This window comes from Eublepharis macularius, chromosome 1 (assembly GCF_028583425.1).
Source record: "Eublepharis macularius isolate TG4126 chromosome 1, MPM_Emac_v1.0, whole genome shotgun sequence".
NCBI classification, from domain to species: Eukaryota; Metazoa; Chordata; class Lepidosauria; order Squamata; family Eublepharidae; genus Eublepharis; species Eublepharis macularius.
Window position 1 is genome coordinate 112,802,190 of NC_072790.1, and position 23,360 is coordinate 112,825,549.

At 40.1% G+C, this 23,360-nt stretch overlaps 1 protein-coding gene across 1 annotated transcript in view; it reads left to right on the forward strand.

The window, feature by feature from the left end:
• Positions 1–23,360, forward strand: part of LAMA2 (laminin subunit alpha 2) — a 703,642-nt gene that overhangs the window by 149,373 nt on the left and 530,909 nt on the right. Inside the window, exons 2-3 of the mRNA XM_054974995.1 lie at positions 4,910–5,080; positions 9,731–9,843. Coding sequence (XP_054830970.1) covers positions 4,910–5,080; positions 9,731–9,843 — 284 coding nt within the window. The remainder of the gene's footprint in view (positions 1–4,909; positions 5,081–9,730; positions 9,844–23,360) is intronic.

The window sequence follows — 23,360 nt, forward strand, 5'->3', positions numbered from 1 at the left end:
AACTCCTTGGAATTAGGTGGAAAAGAAAGGTAGAGCCAGGATATCATCTGCGTATTGGTGAAGCTGCATCCCAAACCTCCTGATGGAGATTTGGGCTGCATATCTATATGCATATCTATATGAAGACTTTGCTAGAGGCTCATATAGATATTAAATAGCATGGGGGATAAGGTTGAACCTTGTGAAACCCCACAGGCCAATAGCCAACGGGCAAAACACGAATGCCTCCTGCATAACCTTTTGAGACTGATCTCTCAGCTAGGACTCAAATCCTAGCTGACATGTTGCCCCTTAGTCCCAGAGCTAAGAGGTGACAGAAGGGTACCATAGATGCTGCTCTTGAAGGCTGCTGAGAAGTCCAGCAGGACTAGCAGGGCCACATTTCCTTTGTCTAGTTCTCAGTAAAGGTTTTCAACCAAGGCGACCAGTGAAGTCTTTGTCCCAAATACTGGCTTGAAGCCAGAGTGAACTGGGTCCAGAAAATCAGTCTCTTCCAAGAACCCCTGAAGCTGAGAGGCAACCACCTGCTCTAACATCTTGCTCAAGAATGGAAGATGGGAGAATGACCAGAAATTTTCCAACATAGTTGGACTCAGGGAGCGTTTTTTCAACGCTGGCCAAATTACTGCCTTTTTGAGCATTTGTGGTACAATTCTGCTCTTCTATTCCCCTTCCCCACTCAAGTAAGGGGAGTGGTACAATTTGTGGTACAATTCCCACTCCCCTTACCCACTCAGCCAGTACTCCACTAGCAGCTTTTCTCAGCCAAAAAGGGCAAGGGTCTAGAGCACAGGTAGTAGCCTCTACCTCTGCAAGGACCTTGTCCACATCCTCGGGCTGAAAGGTAAATAAATTGGACAGGCAGGCACCAAAGGTACACTATCTGGACATGCATCCATGCCCGCATCTAAGAGCAAATCTGGGTGATTTTTAATGCAATCCTTAGAAGAGTTACTCCTGTCTAACCCACTGAAATCAATGGGCTTAGACTGGAGCAAGCCTTGGTGGCAGACTTACTGGCTACCTGGTTTGTGAGGCAACAGCATGGGGCAACGGCATCTGTGAGGTAATGGCATTCATGGTGGTGGGGACCTCCAGACCCTGACAGCTCCAATTGGCCCCACGTGACTGTGTGGGAACCAATCAATTCAAACTACCCACCCAGCCACTTGGGAGCAGGCTGGCCAAGCCCTGGGGAGGAGCCTGGCTGTGGACCTGGGCTTTGCAGTTCCCTGTCAGGTCCACCAGACAGGCTTTTGGGGAGAGCTGCCTGCATCACATGGGTACTCATGCACAGTTGGCATTCCACCCTCCCTTCCTCAGCCAGAGGCTAGTGTGGTCTGGCAATTCGAAAATGCACGTTGGGTCTTGGGAGGGGACAGGAATTGTGGTTACTGTTTATAATTCTGTCACAACTTTGGGGAGGGCAGTTTCGCACTGGGCACCAGTCTTTTTCGGGAAGCACAGCCTCCATGCACTATTTCCTCATAGCTGGAGATCCCCTTAAGGGACCTTGGGAGGGACACAGGACAGGGACAAGCCCAGCTTGGCGGCTGCCAGGGAATGCTTGCTCCCAGGTGACAGGGGAACCATACAGAGGCATATGCCCATCTGGTGCCCACTTGCAGTCATCCCATGAGGCCCCTCCTCAGCTGGCAGTCTGAGGGGCGAGGGGGGTCATCAGCTGGCAGGCAGGCTAGCAGATGCTGGATATCCATCCCCATGTAGCACCAAGGCTCCTTTAAACTGTAATCAATCAAGTTCTGGCCTTTTAAAATTCCAGTGGTGGTCTCAGTGTTTCTTTACCTTGCCTCTTGCACTCGCCACTCAGGCTGGCCCTGCAACTCTTCCTAAGATTGCACTATTTGTCTTCAAAGTAAATAGCAAATTTATCACAGCAGGCCAATGTGTGATCAAAGTCCAGTTCTCTGGGGCTATGATGTGAAATCCCCCAAACCACAGGGAATAGCTCAACTGGAAGATGTGTTTAATGATAATACATTATTAAAGAGTTAATGGTTAGCTCTTATAGGATAAGATGTCTGCTAGGGGAAATAAAATATTTCATGTATACTTGTGTGAGTGTGAGAGAGAGTATTAAGCTAAAAAGAAAGCGTATACTACTGTGCGTATCCCTTTTCCCTTGCTATCTTTACCTCCAGATTTTACATTCCAATAATTATTTCCCCAAAGCATATACTGCAAATTCATCCCTGTGTCATCATGTTGTCTGTTAATACCATGTGTCCCCATTAGATGAAGCTATATGTTGCACTTGAAAGCTGTGTTACGGCTAAATAATTATTGGTCACACAGTCTCAGACATAATATCAAAGCTGTTAGTGAATCTGAATGTACCAAAGCCACTGATGATTCATTTCCACTTTCAGCACTTTACACTGTGTAGCCCTTGGAGCAGAAAGCAGGAAATATTTCTGAATGGGTACTACAAAAATAAAACAGGTGTAACAATACAATTGGTGCTGTAATCTATAAAGATGTGGCAAATTCAATAAAGTCCTAGCTATTGATTGACTGGTTGTACAAATTGGACAAGTTAGCAGCTAATTGGGTGCCTTGCTTAGGCAATATGTTTAACATGGCTTTTAAAGAGAGCATTGGAGTCACTAACTTCGAATGTCAGAGAGGATAACTGTACCATGACCAAAAGGGTCAGTAATTAAACAGCACACAGGTTAATTGCTGGGACAGACTAGAGAACAGAAATGGCACTTCAGAAGAAATTGGCAGTCGAACACTGTATTAATTCAGCAAGGAGAAAGAAGTTTCATAAATTTATTACACATTTATTACACATTCAAGCTCACCCTTGACAATTTTTCTTGAGATGAAGGTTCATGCTCATTAAAGTGTGGAGCTAGAAAATGGGCTAACACTAAGCTCAGTGGGGGGTGGGAGTGGCAAAGATTCTATTGAAGCTCTTAGACTCAAACCTAAATTTCAACTGTTGCTGATGAGGCTAGTTTTTCAATGCCCTATCCTGCATTAGGATTTTGCCATTGCATCTTAATATTTGTCACAAGTTAATTCAGAAGAAGATGGTTTACCTGAAATATTTAGATATTGGAGATACTTTCTTATGGAGTCAAAGGATTTAATCCATTTTTTGTTAGAGATGGGATAGGTGACTGGAGAGACTGGGGGGTGGGGGCAGGGACATGGAGGGCAGCCCTTAGTAACAGCATGACATCACTTCCAGGAAAACCCCAAAGTGCTGGCAGGTCCCTCTTGGAATAGCTGGAAATTCTATGGTAAAACTATAGAATTTCCAGGAATTCTTCAAGCAGACTGACATCAGCCAAATGCGCATTTCTTACCTGGGCAAGCAGCCTGAAATACCTCATGAATCCCAGCTGTCATGTTGTTTGGGGACAACACAGGTCAAACCTTGGAACCATAGTGGGCTCACAACAGCAGTGAAGTATAAGGAGTGCTTGTTGGTTGGCATAACCAAAGAGCGTGTATATCTCTCACCACAAAAAAATATGTTATTGGGGTAGGGGGGAAAAAATCCCCAGACGCAAACAGCGTTAGGGTTTACTAAAATTAGATGTTTTTGTTGAAAAATTATGGCAGTTTATGTTAGCTGTCTTATATTTTAGGTTCAAAACATTGTTTTTGTTTGTTCAAATTGAAAATAAAAATTACAGCTTTATAATGGAGCAAACTGCAAAAGGAAAGGGGTTCATATTCTCAGAAGGAAAAATTCTGCCTCATATGAAAATACGTTTTCCAGCTCGGGATATTTGGGTATTGTCAGACTCAATGACTTCTGCTAGGTCAAACATGATTGGTTTTGTGGGACATTTTCTTCCTCAAGATACATTGAAATTTGCCTAGGGGCTGAAATTATACCCCGAATTCAATATATGTCAGTTTTATAAATGAAAGTGTTTGTGGGTTAATCACATTACAGCATATTAATTGTTGCCTTCTTTATTTACATTTAAATAAAAATATTGAAAATGTTGTATATGTTTACAGTATAAGAGTTTTTCTTTCAGCTCATGTCCAAAATTCCACAGAAAAAAAATGAGAAAGTCATTAGACTTTCATTTTCATGCTGTACATTGGGAAAGAGTGAAATGCTTTGGAAGACAAGATTTTTATCACAAAAAAAGAAATAAATATTTAATAAGAGGGTTTTTTTTCAGTGCTTTCCCAAATTCCCCAATGTTTCTATTGGAAATTTCATATTGTACAGTTTGAAAATGAAGAGCCTTGCCTTAAAAAGCATTTTCTCATTCTAAAAGAGAAAATATTTAATTGGAGGATTTTTTCTTCGGTACTGCTCCAAATTTTCTAAATTTAAAAAATATTTAAAAGTTCTTTTTAAAGGGGGAGGGGAATATCCCCCGCAAAATGTTTTCAGATTTTTAAAAATTTCTAACCACCACCACCCCCGTGATAATGGAAAGTGCCATCAAGTAATTTGCGGTGACCCCTACTGGGATTTTCAAGGCAAGATACTTGCAGAGGTGGTTTCCCATTGCCTTCCTCTGCCTAGCGACCCTGGTCTTCCTTCCTATCTAATTACTAACCAGCTCTGAGATCTTACTCTGCTTAGATTCCAAAATCTAATAAGATCAGGCTAGGCTGGCCTATGCAGGTCAGGGCCTCCAACCCTTACTGGTCTAGATATCTTTATGGAATTTGGATGCAAGACTCTCCACAATTTTTATATAGGATTTTTTCCATGTTTAGTTTTTTTTTAAAATCTTGTTTCTAAACCCATTTCTCATACACTTAAATAACTAAGGCAAAACATGCATACTTAGCATATGCTTTAACTGCTGTAATGATTCAGGTATACAATACAATATACAATTCTTTTCCTGTACTTTTCACTTCACTATGATATGGGAATCTCACTTTTTTTTCCTTGTAGGTTTGTTTCCAGCAGTGCTAAACTTGGCTTCTAATGCACTCATCACAACCAATGCTACCTGTGGTAAAAGAGGTCCTGAAATGTACTGCAAGTTGGTGGAACATGTACCTGGACAACCTGTGAAAAATCCTCAGTGTCGGATCTGTGACCTGCACAGTAGGATTCCAAACTGTATGTGTGCAATTTCTTTTTCAAAATATTTACATACTTTCTTGAGTGGGAGGATAGAGAATGTTCAAATTCTTTATGGATTTGTCTAAACCAATATTGATATTGAAGAGAAAGAGGCTTCCAAAGAAATATTATCATTCTTTGTTGGAGTTTTCATCTTCTATTTAAAATAAGGCACATATGGCACAATCTTTAACAGCTAGGGTTGCCAGCCTCCAGGTAGTGGCTGGAGATGTCCCAAAATTACTGGTCTCCAGGCCACAGAGATCAGTTCACCTGGAGAAAATGGCTACTTTGGGGGGTAGACTCAATGCAATTATGCCATGCCAAGGTCCTTTCCCTCCCCAAACCTCACTTTCTCCAGGTTTCTCCAGGTTTCACGCCCCCCCCCCCCCAGATCTCCAGGAATTTCCCAACCTGGAGCTGGCAACCCTATTAACAGCTCTACTCAGAAACTTAATGTGGCTTATTCCTTGGCAAGGTGTCCCTCCTGTGGTGTCACTATGGCTTTTTCATCTTTTTTAAAAATGGAAATTGAATATTGTTATATTGATAGATCATTTTAACAATAGGAATGCCAGGTTCTGTGAATTCCCAGATTTCATTTGAAAAAAGTAAGTTTCTATCTCCTTCAGTGGCTAAGAGATGTCTTTCCCCTTATTTCTTTGCAAGAGAAGGGGCTAGAGACCATTTTTTAAAATTAAAGTTGAGAATGCAGAGAACATGTCACACTTATTGTTACAATGGTATATTAATACAACAATATTCGAGTGCTGATTTTTTAAAAAAAATTAAAAGGTTTCCTGGTAGCAGATGGAGAAAATGTCTGCTGCAGGGATAGGGTCAGGAAAAATGGCTGCCCTGTGATGGGAAAATTCAGAGCAGCCATCCAGGCATTACTGTGATCTTTCCTAAAACAATGGAGCAAATCAGGTTTGAGAAATATTGGAGAAAAGGTAGGGAAACCTTGGGAAATGCTTGAATGTTTCACAATGCTGTTGGGGGAAGGATAGGAAAAAATGCTTCCCAACAGCATTGAACACAGGACAGATAACCCAGAAATGCCCTTAGTCTACTTTTATGAAGATAAAGGTGAAACAACCTTTTGAGTAATTTCTACTTTTTATTTTTATTTTCATGTGGCAAAGTTCTGTTCTTATGATCTCCCACTTCCAATGATAATTCATAGACTTGAACACAAATGTTTCAACAAACCTTTAACTCAAACATGTTTATGTAGCTTGGGCATATCCTGTTTCATGTGCTACAGACGTTTCCACTTAGTGTGAATAATTCCTGTATTTGGAAGAAACCATATAGTCTTCTTAACACTGCAGAATGATAACGGTATCTGGTGTGTTCCTGTTACAGGAAAGCATATTTATATTTGAGTGACAAAGCATGTATATTTGTTCCTCCAATATGCATGCTTCCCTATACTTTGCTCAGGAACTACAGCCATGTATGTTAAAATATACATTTGCATGGCATAGTGTGAAGCTAACACACTGCTGACAAGAATGTTCTCAATCTCAAAAAATAGCAATGGTTTAATTCAGACCAGAGCTTTCCCCTTTATCAGCTGGTAAGCAATGCTCTTCTTCTGGACAAAATTAATTTTGCAAACAGAGACTTAATAGTAATATTATAAAATTCTAATATTTAGACACTTAATTAAACCCCACTCCCACAAATTTCTAATCTGAATAATAAAAAGTAGGATTACTCTTAAAATTATTTACAAATTATTTGCAAAACATCAAAACAAAACATCAGTTATACATTACCATTTTGGAAGCTTCAAAGCAGTGAAATCAGAACTTACTTATTTTTGAAAATAAATTAACAGTACCTCAAATATTGACAGGGTACAGATTCATTCTGAGGAGTCCATCTTAAAGTCCCATGTTATCTATTACTTAGCACTTCCTGTGCATTGTAATTCTTATTCTCTGTTGTTAATCTGTGGTTCAGCCAGTCAGTCTTTCAATATAAACCCATTACATTTTAAAGTATGCAAAATGTTCATTTGGCACCTTGAAGAGTTTTATTTACCCAGAGATGGCCCTTTAATAAGAGTGCCATGTAATGTAACCAGACTTTAAATGGTCCCCTTGGAATTTGTGAATCTGGTGCACCTCCCCTTAATTACTTTAGAAGGAAATGAACACACACTCCTTGGTTAATCATATGTGAGCACAAATTAAAGACCATACTTTGATGGGTTGCCTGTGTAAACCAACTCCCTTGCCATTCATCATTGAGGTTGGTCCCTGTATTAAGATTGCAGTTTTATCCTTCTTATAGGCATAAAATATATTATTTCCCATTTTAAAAACAGGGAATACATTTCAGCAATTAATTAGTGGTTTCATATTAATTAAGATTAAATTTCCATAATGGGATTTCAGTTAATTGTATAGTTATCTCTCATCCCTACTTTTCATGAGTAACCCCCATATCAATTTGATTGAGGAGACTGATAGCAACATTTCCAATTAGACAACTTTTATCATTATCACCTTGGAGATCTGGGTTTGATTTGCAGCTGATTTTTTTCCTAGGATACTTCAAAGCTCATTGCAGAAAAAAGATCAGACATAGTAAAAAGATCAGACAGTACCCAGAGCAAAGAGTGTCTTTCCCTGTTTCTCCTTGTATCTTTTTAAAATATGAAGATGATTCCAATAATAACTCAATTCTCTTCCTAATTTGATAACATGCCAGTGTCGAAGCTTCCTAGTGCTACTGAATCATTTGATATTTACATACAGTTTATGGCATTTTAGGTTTTAAGACTGACACTCTCCCTCCCTCCCACAAAAGCTTTAATTGTGCTTTCAAATGTTCCCAGAGACATTCTCGTTTCCAGTAATGAGGCTGGATTCTTTTCCTTTAGTGAGCTGCTGACGTGATACAAAACTATGAAATTAAAGATCAGCAATCTGGCTAGTAGATTTAAATGCCAAGTGATTTAGGTTAACTAAAATCCAGATAATATGTGTTGTATTCAATGAGTAAACTGAGGGTCTCACCACACGAGACAAAATACGCTTGAATTACATGGATAATTCAAGTGTACTTTGTAATTTGGGTGTATTTGAGTATAATTCGAGTGTAATTCAAGTGTATGTTGTCTCGTGTGGTGAGACCCTAAGTGTGCACAAGCAGGGTCCTCTTACTGCATTCAGCCCTCCATATGCAACAGGGTTATGCACACATTGATGCTCAGCTAGATACCTGTATCTAAGTAGTATAGGGCCCCATGCAGGTCCTTTTGATGGATATGCATGCATCTAACTCAGTTTCTGGTTGGTGCTGACAGTTCCTCCTGTTGGGATTATACCCATTATTCCCCAATGGATTATTGGCATTTTTGTCCTTCCCATTTAGTTCCAATAAACACATCCCTATGTAAACTTATGTTACTCTAAACAGGTCATATTTTTCATTGTTTGTTGTATACATTTGTACACTCTGGTTTTGGAGACAGTTTGAATGTTAGCCAAGCCCTTCAGAAAATCTGCATATCTCCGGTTTCTTTACAGTTCTGGATACAACATCTTCAAAACCAATAAACTTAAATTAAACCTTGTTTAGCAGAATAGCTGCTTCCATCCTAATATGCTGAGGTACTCCCTTATAGTTTTACCAACTATAGCCTTCAAATACCAGATGAGGTATATCTCTCAATTTTACATCAGGTTTGTAAATAACTACCTGCCTTGTTAACTTTGGTAATTAAGAATTCCCTACAGATGATAAGGAAGGAAATGGACTTTTTTCCATCGAAGACCACAAATGAACAACATAAGAATGTGAGGCAGGCAGACGAGCGACTCTTTCAGGTTCTCTGAATTCACAGTTTTCATATGTATATAAAAGTAAGTCTCTAGACCCCTGGCTTGTGCAGATATCAGGAAAAGACAAGAGAAGGGGCTAGAGAGAGACTTGTATATAAAAAATGAAACCTGGGAATTCAGAGAACCTGCAGCATCTATTATTACAATGGTGTGTTGATATAGCAATATGAAAGTGATAATTTAAAAAAGATTGAAAACAACACCAGGAGAGGAAGGGGAGTGGGGGGGGGGAAGATAAAGGTGGTGGTGGTTCAACAATGATGAAGTATTGTAATATGCTCTGTAAGATAGCCATTTTGTTTCTATTGGTGTTTTAAATAAATTATTTTAAAAAACCAGTGATGAATATCCAATCATCAGAAGTGGATTGGAAGTAGGAGGGACAAACAAAACTAAAAGAAACATTGTGCATGAGAAACAACATTGAGATAAAAGTTGGTCTCAAAAGAACTGGGAAAAATGGGTGGGGGTAAAAAAAAAACCCATGAAGAAAACTCCTATGATGACTACGAATACTAGGAGAATGCATAAAGGCCAGCAGATTCAGTTAGTTGCTTAAGTTGCTGTTTGTTTTAAACTGATCAGTTACTAGGGATCTAAACAAGTCTTCAAAATGCATTTCACAATAAAGCTTTTGGGAGTCATTTTTAGTCTGCAATATGTTGTGATAAGCTTATGAAAATATTTTAAGGTAAAGTCTTATATTGTATAAAATGATGGTACAGTAAGTGAGAGGAAACTGAGTCTTGTTCGCTGATTATTTAGTATGTTTATTTTGAACCAACAGTGCGGCACCCAATAACAAATGCAATTGATGGCAAGAATACCTGGTGGCAAAGTCCTAGCATTCAAAATGGGATGGAATACCATTATGTGACCATCACACTAGACCTGCGGCAGGTAATGCTTATATTTAGTTTCTGCCAACACATTTCAGTTGTCAAATCATTAATTTCTTTTTTTCCCAGTCTACTAGCAACACATTAAGCATCATCTCTAGGGTTATCATAAAACACTAAGGAACTGACACAAATAATGCAAAATACGACCTGTTTACAGTAACCTAATTTGTTCATTTTGTGCATCCTCAGGTGTTAAAGCCACAGTAGATGTTCCTGTAGCTGGCTGGTCCTTCACGAATAACTGCTTACATAAGTGGCTTACTAGTGTCAGCAGAATAAGGTCATAAGATTCTCACAAAAGATTGCTGCTTATTGTCAATGATGAGAAAAATTACCCCTTACAGGCATGAAAGCAATCTCTGGTGAGCCTCCTTTTCCAGGATTGCACTGCTCAATTTTGTAGACCATTCACATAAACAGTTATCTGTGGGAATTAGTCAGCTGCAGTAACATCTGCAATGCATATTTTGAATATTGTTTAGAAATATTAAATATCCAGTATTGGGTCCAGAATTTGGCTAGGGTGTTAAAGTTAATACTGATGTGTCCTTCAGAATACAATTGCAACATCTTTCTTTCTTTCTTTCTTTCTTTCTTTCTTTCTTTCTTTCTTTCTTTCTTTCTTTCTTTCTTTCTTTCTTTCTTTCTTTCTTTCTTTCTTTCTTTCTTTCTTTCTTTCTTTCTTTCTTTCTTTCTTTCTTTCATATATGTTTAAATGAAGTAGATGCATTTTCATTTTGGGGGGAGCCAAATAATCTTTTAAAGATATGTCATTTTACTATATAAGCTCTGTGTCAGTTTTTTAAAAAAATAAGTCTAGTGTACATGGCTGGCTAACGAGTCCTGATATATTTGCTCAGACTTAGTAGGAAATAGCCTCAGGTTTCTTGTTGCATTTCCTGCCAATCATTTACTTCTTCTTCCATAGTAGGTTTTGTTGCATTTTCTGCCAATCATTTACTTCTTCTTCCATGGTAGGTTTGATGAAATGACAGCTGTGTAGGTTTCTAGAAGGTTGTTATCATATGATCTTCACAAGTGTGCTGGATTATGGCAGCTATGCAAGTAAGAGGACTTGAAGTGTCAGAAGAGTTTTTCCCCCCTATAGCTAATGCAAATATAGAATAACAAGTATGAGCCATAAATAATCATATTTTTAGACTCTTGGACTGCTACATCATCCAAGAAATTCAAAATAAGCTTGATAACCTAAGAGGTTCCACCCTTCTCTTTATCCATTCTTTATAAAAGATTGCCACATTTTTTCTTGGACCTGCTGTTTTGATTGTAGGGCTGGCCTCAAAACCCATACTCTGAATGAGAGTAAGTAGAATTTCAGCAATAGATAGTAAGTTCAGTTCTGATGTGATGCCCTAGTGAGCAGGAATGGCCAATATACCCTGTGGCACAACTCTGACCATTTAAGAAAAAAAACTTGGCCCTCAGATCCAATTTAAAGGAGATTCCATTGTAATTGACCTTGAAAGTACATTACTAGGGTTGTGCACCACAAAAGTTTCCATTTCAGTTTCGGTTCTGGAGGGTTCTAGAATAATTCCATTTCATTACTGGTTTGTTCTGGGTCAGGCAGTGCCAGCCTAGAAGAGATCCATTTGGGGTTTTTTTGTTTTCATGAATTTTGGCCCATTGTATGTGCATTGGCCGTGCATGCGCAAATGCACACTCTTCTTTTCAAGGGGACATAGGGAAACGAGGCTCTGGGGCAGCTGTTTTTGCATGCAACAGCACCAAAATCATACAGAGCACAGTCCTTCCTCTAAACCATTGACCCACCTAGTTGGAAAGAGAGGTTCCATGTTTATGGACCTTGAGGAATGCTTGGGGAAGGCATGTGTCAAGGCGAGTGTTTAGCTGCATATGCATGCACACACTGTTCTTTTCGGGGGTGGGGGGAGTTGGGTAAATGAGGTTCTATTCAAACTTAACCAAAGACCACATTATCCCAAAACTCTTAGATCCAATGAGTTTCTCCTCAAGCACATGAAAACTCATATAGCAGTGGACCCCAGACAAGGTTAGTATTGGCAGGCACACACAATGGCAGGAAATTTACTGGCAAAGTGCCACTAGCACAGCACTCCAGCATGGCGCTCAAGCAGAAAAAAGCTCCATTGTTAACCAGCACAGTGCAGTTGTTACTCAAATGGGGGTCTCCTTGTGAGATGGGGGAATTAGCACTTAAGGAGATGCAGTGAGAGGGGGAAACTGGGATCTCCACCAATATATACCAGGATTGTTCCCTTAGAGAACTCTCAAATAGGCAGGCAAACGTTCTACAGGAAAGGTTTCTTTATTAACAGAGAGGTAAAATGCAAACATACAGGAAAACACACACAGCATACACACAGAGCTAATTATAAAACGGGAAGGAAAGTGGGAGAGAGTAGCTGGGATGGGAGAATATTTTCCACTGTGAGAGAGAGAGGATATCCGTAGAGACAGCAGGAAGGAAAAGGCTCAAACATGGCAGGAAGGAAAAGGCTCAAGCATGTGTCTGAATTTGTATGAGTGAATGCAAGGACACACATACAGTGAGCACATGGCAGAGCAGCCCAATTATAGAGCAAAATGTATCCTGGGGCAAAACTCACATCATGCTCCCTAAGTGAATGACTTGATGGCTGTCTTTGGAGGTGGACAATGGAGTTGGGAGAGGCTTCCTAAGGTGGACTATAAGTGTGAAAAGTGCTTGATGACCTGCGATTGCTGGATGGGAGGGGCTAGCTGGTTCCTGAATAGCATTGATTAGGAAGGTGGGTGAGGGAAGGACAGAAGGGTGTAGATGAGATTAACTCAGGAAATCTTGGAAGACCTCTTTGTTTTATTTAAGTGCTTCTCTGGGACGTGGAGGGGCAGCTAGTCAATCTGACACACCTTCTAGTAATTTTCTAACTCTAGCTGGGGTTGGCATCTGTTCTGCCTTGCCAGACAGAGTTTTGTGTTTAAGGCATATGAGGAAAAAGGAAATATTCCATATTTATGAATTGTTCTTTCAATGTAAGGAAGGGCAACACAGTGAAATAAAAAAATCACATCTTTATGATAGTGACAAAGCCACTCAATTATTACCTTTGAATCCTGCCGTTATGCCATGTTTCCCTGTGCCTTGTAGTTTTGTTTCCACAAGGAGGGGCAAATCCTTTTCACCCTAATCTGCTTTGCAGCAGCCCAGGACTCTGCTAGCCACCAGCCTGTCCTTGCAGGGCTAGAGGTGGTTTTTTCTTTCATGGGAAGAGAAGTAGAGGGAGACTGGAAAGGTTGTTTTCTGTTAGTCTCCTTTTGTGATTAAAACCATTAACTCAGAGTTGAATGAAAAGGAAAAAAGAAATCTCACTAGATCGGTCCTTCCATGTGGAATACTGGTCTGGAAAGATGTGGTGTGTGCATATGTGTGAGTATGCAACACACGCACCTGCTACCTCCCAGTCATATAATGCTGAGTTAACAGTTTTAATCAGAAAAGCCCCCACAGCCTACCAGATAGCTTACTTGGCAAGATGAAATTCTTCCTGGTGCTCCTTGACCTGCTATCTTTGGAGGACTTCTTAAGTCACAGTGAGTGGCTGCACTGGCACCATGGCATCTAAGTGAAGGGAAGCAACAGCAGAGGCCTCTGAATGAGCATGAACCAGCTCCTCATACCTGGGACTCCCTCAGTGAGGGTCTCCTTTAAGAATGGCTTATTCTTTCCAGTTTTCATCCTAAACTGCACAACATGAACCTTTGTGGCATTGGGGAGCTGAAGAAGACTGCTCCCTCCTCAAACCCACTTGTGCACTCCCACATGGATGTTGCCAGGGTGGCCTTTCCTTGCATTGTGACACACAGAAAGGGATGGCAATGGTGATGATAGTGCTGATGGCACCATGCAGTTTGCTGCTCCCCTCGCTGGTACAAAGTAAAGCTTTGATCCCTACGAGCCACTCAATGCCAATGCTACTGTTCAGGAAGTGTTGAAGACAAAAATACACTCATGCACACTGCACACATCTATTTCCTGGCAATGGAGTTATTGCTATAAGGGCTCAGTTTCTTCCCTTTGGAATCAATTGGTTGCATGATGAGTTCAGACAGGCTTGCCATTAAGGAAAACAAGATGCTGCCAGATGGCCCCTGACCACCTAGCCTGCCTGCTTGGCCTCTAAGCAGTAAGTACCAAAATGAAACACACAAATTTTTCAGCAGGGGACTAGTTACAGTCTCTTTTCCTGGATTTGGTTCAGAGTTCAGGATTGCAGAGATTATGGAATAGATTGGACATTTTCTTTTCCTACAAGTAATAGCCTGTAAATTGCTGAAATGCATTAGTGAATGTTATTATTGATAATTATGAATGTATACTAGAAAGCTTTTAGCAAATGCTAATGTTACGAAAAACTTGAAAAATAATTGCTGTTTTCTTCATTAAGCAAATGGAGACCTTTTTGGGGAGCTGAATTATATTCCTTTCATGATTGGAAAGCCTAATAAAATAATAGCATAACACCATCATAAATAACAATGTATTTGTAGAAGCAACATTAGCTTTAACTGTACAAACAGAAAAACATTATTATTCTTTGTATAATGATGGTATTTTGTTTGAAAATGTATAATTGTCATGAACCATGTTATGTCCATAATTGTGCTCCTGGTAAGACTCCTACACTGCAATCTTAAACAGACTTACTCCAGTCTAAGCCCATTGAATTCAATGGGCTAGTTATTTTGTTGGAGAAGTGAAGACCCACCTCTGTAGTTATGGCAGCCAGCCTAGTACACTTTTGGTAATCATTGGCTGATGGATACTATACTAAAGAATCTTTCTCTAGCATGGAAGACCACTTTCAGCATGCCATTTAATGAATTGTTTAACTTCTGAAATTCTGGTATATGTGTGTTCCTTTTAAAACAAAGTTCTAGGCTTACAGAATTTCATTGAGTATTATAATATTTCCTAGTAAATATATTTAGGATTTGGGTTTAATTATAAATAACATATAAGTACTGGGTGTTCTAACATCTAGATTTGATACCCAGTTTTAGTGGTAAGGCTCAAAATGTGATGAACTGGTAGAAACTTTTGAAGCATTGTAATAACAGAGATCATGAATTTAAGATGTAGCTGTGTCTTGGACAGATTTGCTCCTGTTTTAAAAATATATCTAAGCATTTTATGAGGATTGAGGATCTAACCTGTGAAAATGTTTGTTTGCAGAATAAATAATAGTATATGGGAATATCTGGGGTCACAAGATGTAGCAGAATTACTATTGCAGCAGCTGTTTATCTCAAAAGAGACATTTAAATTTAGAATCTTTGCTGAAGATTAAAACTGCTTGAAGGGTAGCAACATTTTATTTCTAACACAGAGTTAATGTAAGGATGTTGACAGCAATAGATAACTTTAGGACATTTTTAATGGCTACACTGCTTTTTTACATTTGCAAATGCATAGTACATTTTTCCATATTCTTCTTATAAGGGCTCTGAGGAAAGCAATCAGTGTTTCTCAGCACTTGATCATAGTTATTATTTTGCACTGATATTTGCTTCAAGATATTATAGGTTTCAAGATATCTTATTTGGGTAGGTGGGTTGGCACATAGAAGTGGATTCAATTCTATAGTCATATATCTGAAATTTAAATTCCCCATTTCTTGCATAGATATCACACAAAATATGAGTAGGCTTCAGATATGTTGAGGATGTTGGTTGATAAATTTAGCCTGCAGAGTGAATAAAGTCTGTATTCATTTAAGGAATAAAAATCAGGAACTATGTATGGCTAAACATGTGCTCAGATGAGGAGCTAAGACATTTGAATTGTTCAGACATTTTTTCAAAAAATGTGGTGTGATTTGGACATACAGGACCAAGGATCCTAGATTTGGGTCCTGATGGCAATCAACTCCCATAACTAAGCAGACCCTTAGAGTCTAACTAGCTTGCACTAGGGCTAGTGCTTATTGTGCAGACATTGGTGAGGATCAAGCTGTTTGCATTACTAAGCCACCTCTTTTTTTAACCTTTGCAGATGTTTAGATTTAGAAGCAGTGACATCCATAGTATTGATGGCAGTGCAAAATCAAGTACCTTAATAGCTCAAGTAGAATTTGATTATCTTCATCTTACAAGAGAGCAGTTAGGTGCTTTGTTTTTGAACATTCTTGTATTTGTTTCTCTCAGTGGCCTAACACAATGAAATTCTTAAATGGTAGTCCTTAGGATACTTTCAGAGGCACTCACCAAGAAACCACTACAAAAATTAGAGGAAGAAGAGATGGAGGTTATGATGGACTGCAGGTTTTTCGAAGTGCATTGAAATTAGAGAGCTGAGAGGGGAAGGATTAACTATTTCCTAGAATGGCAGGCTGCTTTCTCTTCTCTGATTGATTATTTAGAACCACTCTGAAGGCAGACAGTTGGTTTCTGACAGGATTTTGGAGTGAGGGAGTCTGACAAGAAAAGTCAGAAAGGTTCACTTTTAGAGTGAAGGAAGAAGGCTGCTTTGCTTTAACTGTAGTGTCACTGTCCTGAGGAAGAGTTCTATCTAAGAATTCAAAGTCTGTCAGCACAAGCTGAAGTACACTTTACATAGATACCAGAGAACTAGGAGTGTGTTTTGGCGAGAGTGATTGGATAGTGGGTTGAGATTCCCTTTCAAGCCAAAATGAAGAGAGGTTATATCCTCCAAGGAGAAGAAGATTAATTATGGCTCAGTTTTGAAGGGGGTTAGCTTTGAAGAGAACCCTGTGTCTGTTGTGAAGGGAAAATGGTTATAGCCTATTCAGAAGATAGAAATACCCTCTAGTTTCAAGAAAGGAGTGAGTTAGGTGCATAAAGAAAGTAACTCCAGAAAACCTGAACCATAGAAAACTTCCTGAAGAAACACTGTTACTGTACCTAAATTACTAAGTAAAACGCCTCTCACTGTTAAGAACCAAGAATATATGAAAATAAGCTTCAGGGATACTATTTTGCCTTTTATACAAAGTGTATTATGTGATACTAACAAAATTTTACCTCTGCATTTCCATCCCCTGATTACCTTTACTCAATCCTGTGTGTTTATTTCTCTCTGAACATTACACAGTCTCTAGTGCCATTTCCAACAAAAAGGAAGAGGGCTCCTGCTTTTCTTCATCAAGTTCCTGGACTGGGCTAAAAAGCCAAAATTATATCTGTGAGTCAGGACAAACAGACCTTCAAGACCACAAATATTAACACACTACTTGGGACTACTCAATCAAAGCAGTCAAAGCAGGGAAACTGAATTCTGGTGGGAGAATCTGTCTCACAATGGGAAAGTGAAGGGTGGATCTATCATATAGGTTTTTTGAGGTTTTCACTATAGCCCTTTGCAATGTAAACAAACAAATAAACATCCAATTGTGCCTGGTAGGCAAATGGAAGACCACTTCTGATAAACAGAACATGTACCACTGCCAACCTAGGTGTCAATTTCCCCCCTTCCTTCCATCATATGTATCATTTCTTTTAGTTATAGTAGAGGACTATTAGCCTGTAGAAAGAACTAAAGTTCAATTTGAAAAGGTGGTGTAGTGCTTAGATTATTGGACTAGTATCTGCAAGACTCATGTTCAAATGTTCTTCTGCCATGAAACTCCCTGTGTCATCTTCAGCCTGTCATTCTGTCTCAGCCTCACTTACCTCTCTGGGTTGTGTGGGTATAAGACCATGTACATTGCCCTGAACTCTTTGGAGAAAAGGTGAGCAAAAATGCATCAAATATAGATAGGGAAGAAGAAATTTATCCTGGGGTGGCCTGTAATATAAGCAAGCATAGTGGGTGACCAAAAAAAACCCCAAACCAATCAAACACGGTAAGATTGCCTTCTAAGAAATGGATGCCATGGCATGATACATAAAAGGTAAAATGCCAATTAAATTATAAATGGTTTACCCAGGGCTTTTTTTCCAGGAAAAGAAGTGGTGGAACTCAGTGGGTTGCCCTTGGAGAAAACGGTCACATGGCTGGTGGCCCCACCCCCTGATCTCCAGACAGAGGGGAGTTTAGATTGCCTTCCGCACCACTCAGTGGTGCAGAGGGCAATCTAAACTCCCCTCTGTCTGGAGATCAGGGGGCGGGGCCACCAGCCATGTGACCATTTTCAAGAGGTTCCGGAACTCCGTTCCTCCACATTCCAGCTGAAAAAAAGCCCTGGGTTTACCGTTTGGTACTTAAGCAGCCTTTCTGTGGACATTTATGCACAACTTCTTCACAGAATGGGCGACAGATGGGAATCAGATCAGATTAAAAATGAGAGCTTATTTGTATGTTATTTCTGTGTATATTATCACTAAATTGAGAAGCAATGAATGCTCACCAATGAATAATTCCTTAACTTTTTGGTAATAATTTAGGTGGGTAGCCATGTTGATCTGCAGTTGAACAGTGGAATTTGAGTTCAAAGGCATCGTAGAGACCAACAAGATTTTTAGAGTGTAAGCTTTTAAAAGTTCCCTTCTTCAGACACAGCTATCTTCTGCTCAAAATACACAAGCCTGGCAAACCAGAATGCCCTATTCTCTTGTCACAGCTAGGGCTTTTTTCTGACAATGCCAGCACCTCTTTCCATAGTACTGGCAGCTCTTTATGTGGTATTGGCACCTCTTTCAGCCAGTGGGCATGGGTCCCAAAGGTGGCTAAAATCAGATGGACTGGCACCTCTTTTTTAATAGAGAAAAAAGCACTAGCTAATGCTATAAAACTAAGGAATAGGCACCCTACAGTAAGCATTGCTTCTAACTGTATGGCCTTCAATTCTCTTTGACATTTATTGTCGGCATTCTGTATGCCTGGTATTTTTTCCTATTGAACCATATTTGTATTGGAAAATTAAGGAAGAATTCCTAAAAATGCTTTAAATCCTTTCCCTTTAATGTTAAATGGGATCCCTTAGAGGGTCTAACAACAGGAATGCCACTAAAGTACTTAGTTTGTGATCCTAAAGTGCTATGGCTAAGAACTGCAGGAGATAATGTAGCTAATAAAGAGCTTCTAGAAGCTAGTAAAAAGCTTATAGTTAATGACTGCAACATTAACTTGAAAATCTGGAACTGTGACCTGAAAACAAAAATCTATGAAAACAAAGGAAAGTAACAGCAAATGTGCATTATTCTGCACTCTCCACCCATAGCCATCATGGGAGTGGGCAAAGCTAAGCTCCACTTTCAAAATGGTGAGGCTCAGCAGACTGTCACATGCCATTTCCCTTCCTTCCTTCTTAGCCCTTTAAAAGGCTGTATCATTACAGCCTGTCTTATTAGAGAAAGGGAAGAGTGGGGAAGAGTGGTTTCCATGCTGGGTGGATTGGAATCCAAAGGGCTTGCCCTTACGTCTGCACTTTTGTGCAGATGCAACAGGGCAAAGGAAAGAAGACCAGTTGGGAGAGCCAGTGGCCTCTGTGTATTTTGCACTCCCATCTGGCAGCAATGTCACAACTCCCTTTTTATCATGTGGTTAGATTTGGTGCCTTAAACCCTCTTATTATTTCACCCTCTGGATAGGTATCACTGCCACCAGGAATTCAATTCCAATCTGGTTAATTAATTTTTTCCTGACTATTGTGCCCAAGTGTTAAGGCTCCTTCATGGGACTATGTGGCCCTGATGATGAGACTGGTATATAGAAATAACTTATAACTCTTGGGTGAACGGAAATCAAAATAAACCTTTATTAGTACATGAACGTATTGGTTTTAGGTTGTTGGATAATTTTTCTTCAGAAAATAAAACTGGGTATGTTATTCTTCTGACTTAGGTGACACAATCACTTCTCTCTCCTTTCACTCAGTTCATGTGCACTTGTGTTTTGCTGGCATCACTTCCGGAGATGTCAAGGAGTGTGGCATATGCTAATGAGTTATACTAATGAGCTATGCTAATGAATTCCTGCAGCTCTTTTTCTACGAAATGACCCCTGGGCAATGTAATAGTGTTATAATAATATGTGTATCAGGTTCTCTGAATTCCCAGCTTTCATTTCAAAAACAGAGAGTTTATAGTTTCTTTCATTATTGAGGTATGCCTTTCTTCTTTTATGTTATATCTTAGACATCAAATATGGGAGTTCAGAGAATGTGGTGTTTATATTGTTATAAGGTTGCCAGTCCCCCTCTGGGGGTGGGGGATGCCCCGCTCCTACCCTCCACCTCTGCCCCTGCTCATCTGGGTAGGGGGGGAAAGGCGGGGGAAACGTGCCTCCCAGAGTGCACTCCCAGGTGGCGTGGTGCACTCCTATGCTCCACAGTGGGTTGATTTGGGCCCCAAATGGACTGAATCAGGCCCATTTTGAGTCCTGAATTGGCCTGCTGTGAAGCACAAGAGCTTGTCAGGGTCCTCCTTGCAGTGCTCCCACACTCTGTAGTGGTCTGAATCAGGACCATTTAGGGCTGAAATCAGCCAACTGCAAAGTGCAGGAGAAATCCAGAGCCCATCACCCTGCCCTAGCAGAACTCGTGCGTTTCACAGTGGACCAAATTTGGCCACAAATGGGCCCTATTCAGCCCCAAACGGGCTGAATTAGGTCCATTTGAGTCCCAAATTGGCCTGCTGTGAGGTGGGCGCACCCCATGTGCCTGTGTGGTGATGTCATAGTGCAGCCTTGGGGGGCACCCCCTGTGCATGCACGAGTAAAGAATAAAGAAGAAGGCAAGAAGGAGGTAAGAGCTAGGTCTCTCCCCTTCTCACTAGGAGGATAAGGGGACCTGGCAACCCTAGTCTCATCTGAGGGTTAGTTAAGAGGGAATGGTGGTGGCTCCCATTACACTAGGAGGTGAGGATCTGCCTCCCAGTAATTTGTTCTTTGTTTTTCACCCCCCCTCCCTCCACAGCCTTCTTGTGGGTAGGGTTGCCACCTCCTTTTACCCTCCTGGTGAGAGGGAGCTGCCACTTACCAGGGGCAATCTCCTTGTGCTCACGGAAAGCACACAGGCAATCCTGGCAGGTGTGATTACCTCAATTCAGGAAGTGACGTCATTGCACCCAGAAGGAGTGAGACTGCTGAGTGCTGGCCAGGGAGGTTTTTTGCCTCCCAGGCACATTCCTTGGGACTTCTCCCCTGCTATCCAAGTGAGTGGCATCGGGGGACAGAGGCTTGGACTTCCCACCCCCACCAGAGGACTGGACTATTTCTGTGATGTATTGTCGAAGGCTTTCACAGTCGGAGAACGATGGTTGTTGTGGATTTTCTGGGCTATATAGCCATGGTCTTGGCGTTGTAGTTCCTGACGTTTCACCAGCAGCTGTGGCTGGCATCTTCAGAGGTGTAGCACCAAAAGACAGAGATCTCTCACTGTGACACTGAGAGATTAAAATTAAAACATTGGGCAGGAATGGTGTGTGCGTGTGTCACTGAGCATATCTAGTCTATGCAGCTGTTCCTTCAAGGATACTGTATCTTCCCCTCTTCCTCCCTTCAAGGCAGCTGGGGGAGGGGCCCTTTTCCATGGCTGGCAAATCTGTTTGCACAAGATCTTGTGCAGCACCTCACTATGCATTTTAATACCAAGGAATTGGTTGCACAAGATCTTGGGCAAGTGGAAAAGCAAATGAGGATACAATAAGTTTGATTTAGTATAAGTGGCTATCATCGTCTTTTTCTTGCTTAAGAGCTCTAGTGAAAGGGCAGTTTTAAACAAGATTCAACCCACTATACTGAAGTTGATTAAAATAAAATTATAGTAAAATTGTTTTTATTTGCTAATTATTACATTGCTACTAGGATCTGGAATCTATATTAATGAATAAGCTCATGATACCTGCCATAGCAGTTGTTATAAGATGCATGTGTTAAAATTTGGGGAAAAAAATACTAGGCCAGTTTACATTCAACTGAAGTGCCAAGAGACAACTTTATATAACCATGAGGATTAAAATTTAGTTAAAAAGAAAAGCCATCCCATTGTTTTCTATACTTTTTTTGCATTCGAAGGGCAGCTTTTACACAGAAAATTCCTTGGCTACTGGTTATAGAGGGCAATAGGAATGTGATGATTCCCTTCAATTCTGCTCCAAGATTGACAGTGTCATTTATGTATTTGCAGCTGACATAACTAATGTTTAAGAATAATCATTAGTCCAAATAAACTGTCACAGTAAATGAATGGGAGAAAAGAACAACGTATATCAGTTTGCTGTGGCAACTCCATAAAAGACAGGTTTGACAAAATTAAGTCTTAAAATGTTACAAGCTATACATAATTCCTATGTATATATTATTCATATTACAGATATACATGTTGCTGTTCAATTGTATTTCTTTGGATGACACTGTTCTGCAAGCTAAATTACACAAACAGCTCCTAACTAATGGATTTATTTTGAGCTAGAAGAGCAGGTGGGAGCCATACACAATGAGATTTCCTGCTTCATTGGCTAGTGCTATGTAGATTAATGACTCATTTCAGCACAATATGAATAATATTAGTGTAGTGAATTACCCTCTGCAATAGGATACTGTTTCTTGCATCTTATGAGCCATTTGTTAGTGGGCAGGGCAAGATATGGAACTGTGTTTCACAATGCATACTGTATAGATTGGACCAATTACCAGTGAAAATGAAACTTGTCCCTTAGCATATGGGCCACCTGATACGATGGATTTTGACAGGGTTTAGGTATATTTTATTTATTCAGATTTATTACCTGCATGGTCATTTAAACCTCAGGATGGAAACAGCATTTAAAAAAAGAAAGAGAAAATCTTACTAATCAAAGTGTGTACAAAAATAATTCAACATACCAAAATGCCTGAAAAAAATCAATGAAAATATAATATGCAAACAGATTGCATACGGATTTAATATACAGTCAAATCTGTATACTCCAGCATTCATTTTAGTGGGTGAGATCCTTCTCTTACCCATTTGCATGTGCCTTTATGTTTGAATCATCTAGCATAGCCATGAAAAACAACACCCAAACTAGCCCTCTGTCTCGGAGGTAATCTGAAAGCCACCTTGAATCATGAGGAAAGGCAGGGTAAAATGTTTTAATTAATTAATTAGTGACATTGGCCATTTCCACACGTACTGGCATAGTGCTAACCTTTCACAATGAGGGTGTCTTTGTAGTGCGATTTCTGATGTGATCGCGCCATGATCCTGTTTTTGTGGCGCGATGATGTCAGAAATCGTGCCAGGAAGGCGCCCTCATTGCCAGAGGTTAGCACTATGCTGGTACGTGTGGAAATGGCCATTGCCTTCCGCATGATATCAAGATTCCATTCTGAGCTGACCATAGACACTACAGAGTGCAAAGTGCCATGGTTGAGGGAGGTAAGAGATAAACAAGGTACAGGACACTCAGGCCTCTAGTGACATCTGTATTTGAATGGTGCTAGATTGATTCTGAGAGCAAACAGAGATATCAGGCCACTGATACAATATGTGTTCAGCATCTAATGAGCTGCCATATTCTGCAGTAGTGTTTTCCAGCTGTCATCCAGAACATACTTACATCAGAACAGTGGTGCTTTCTAGGGGTTTA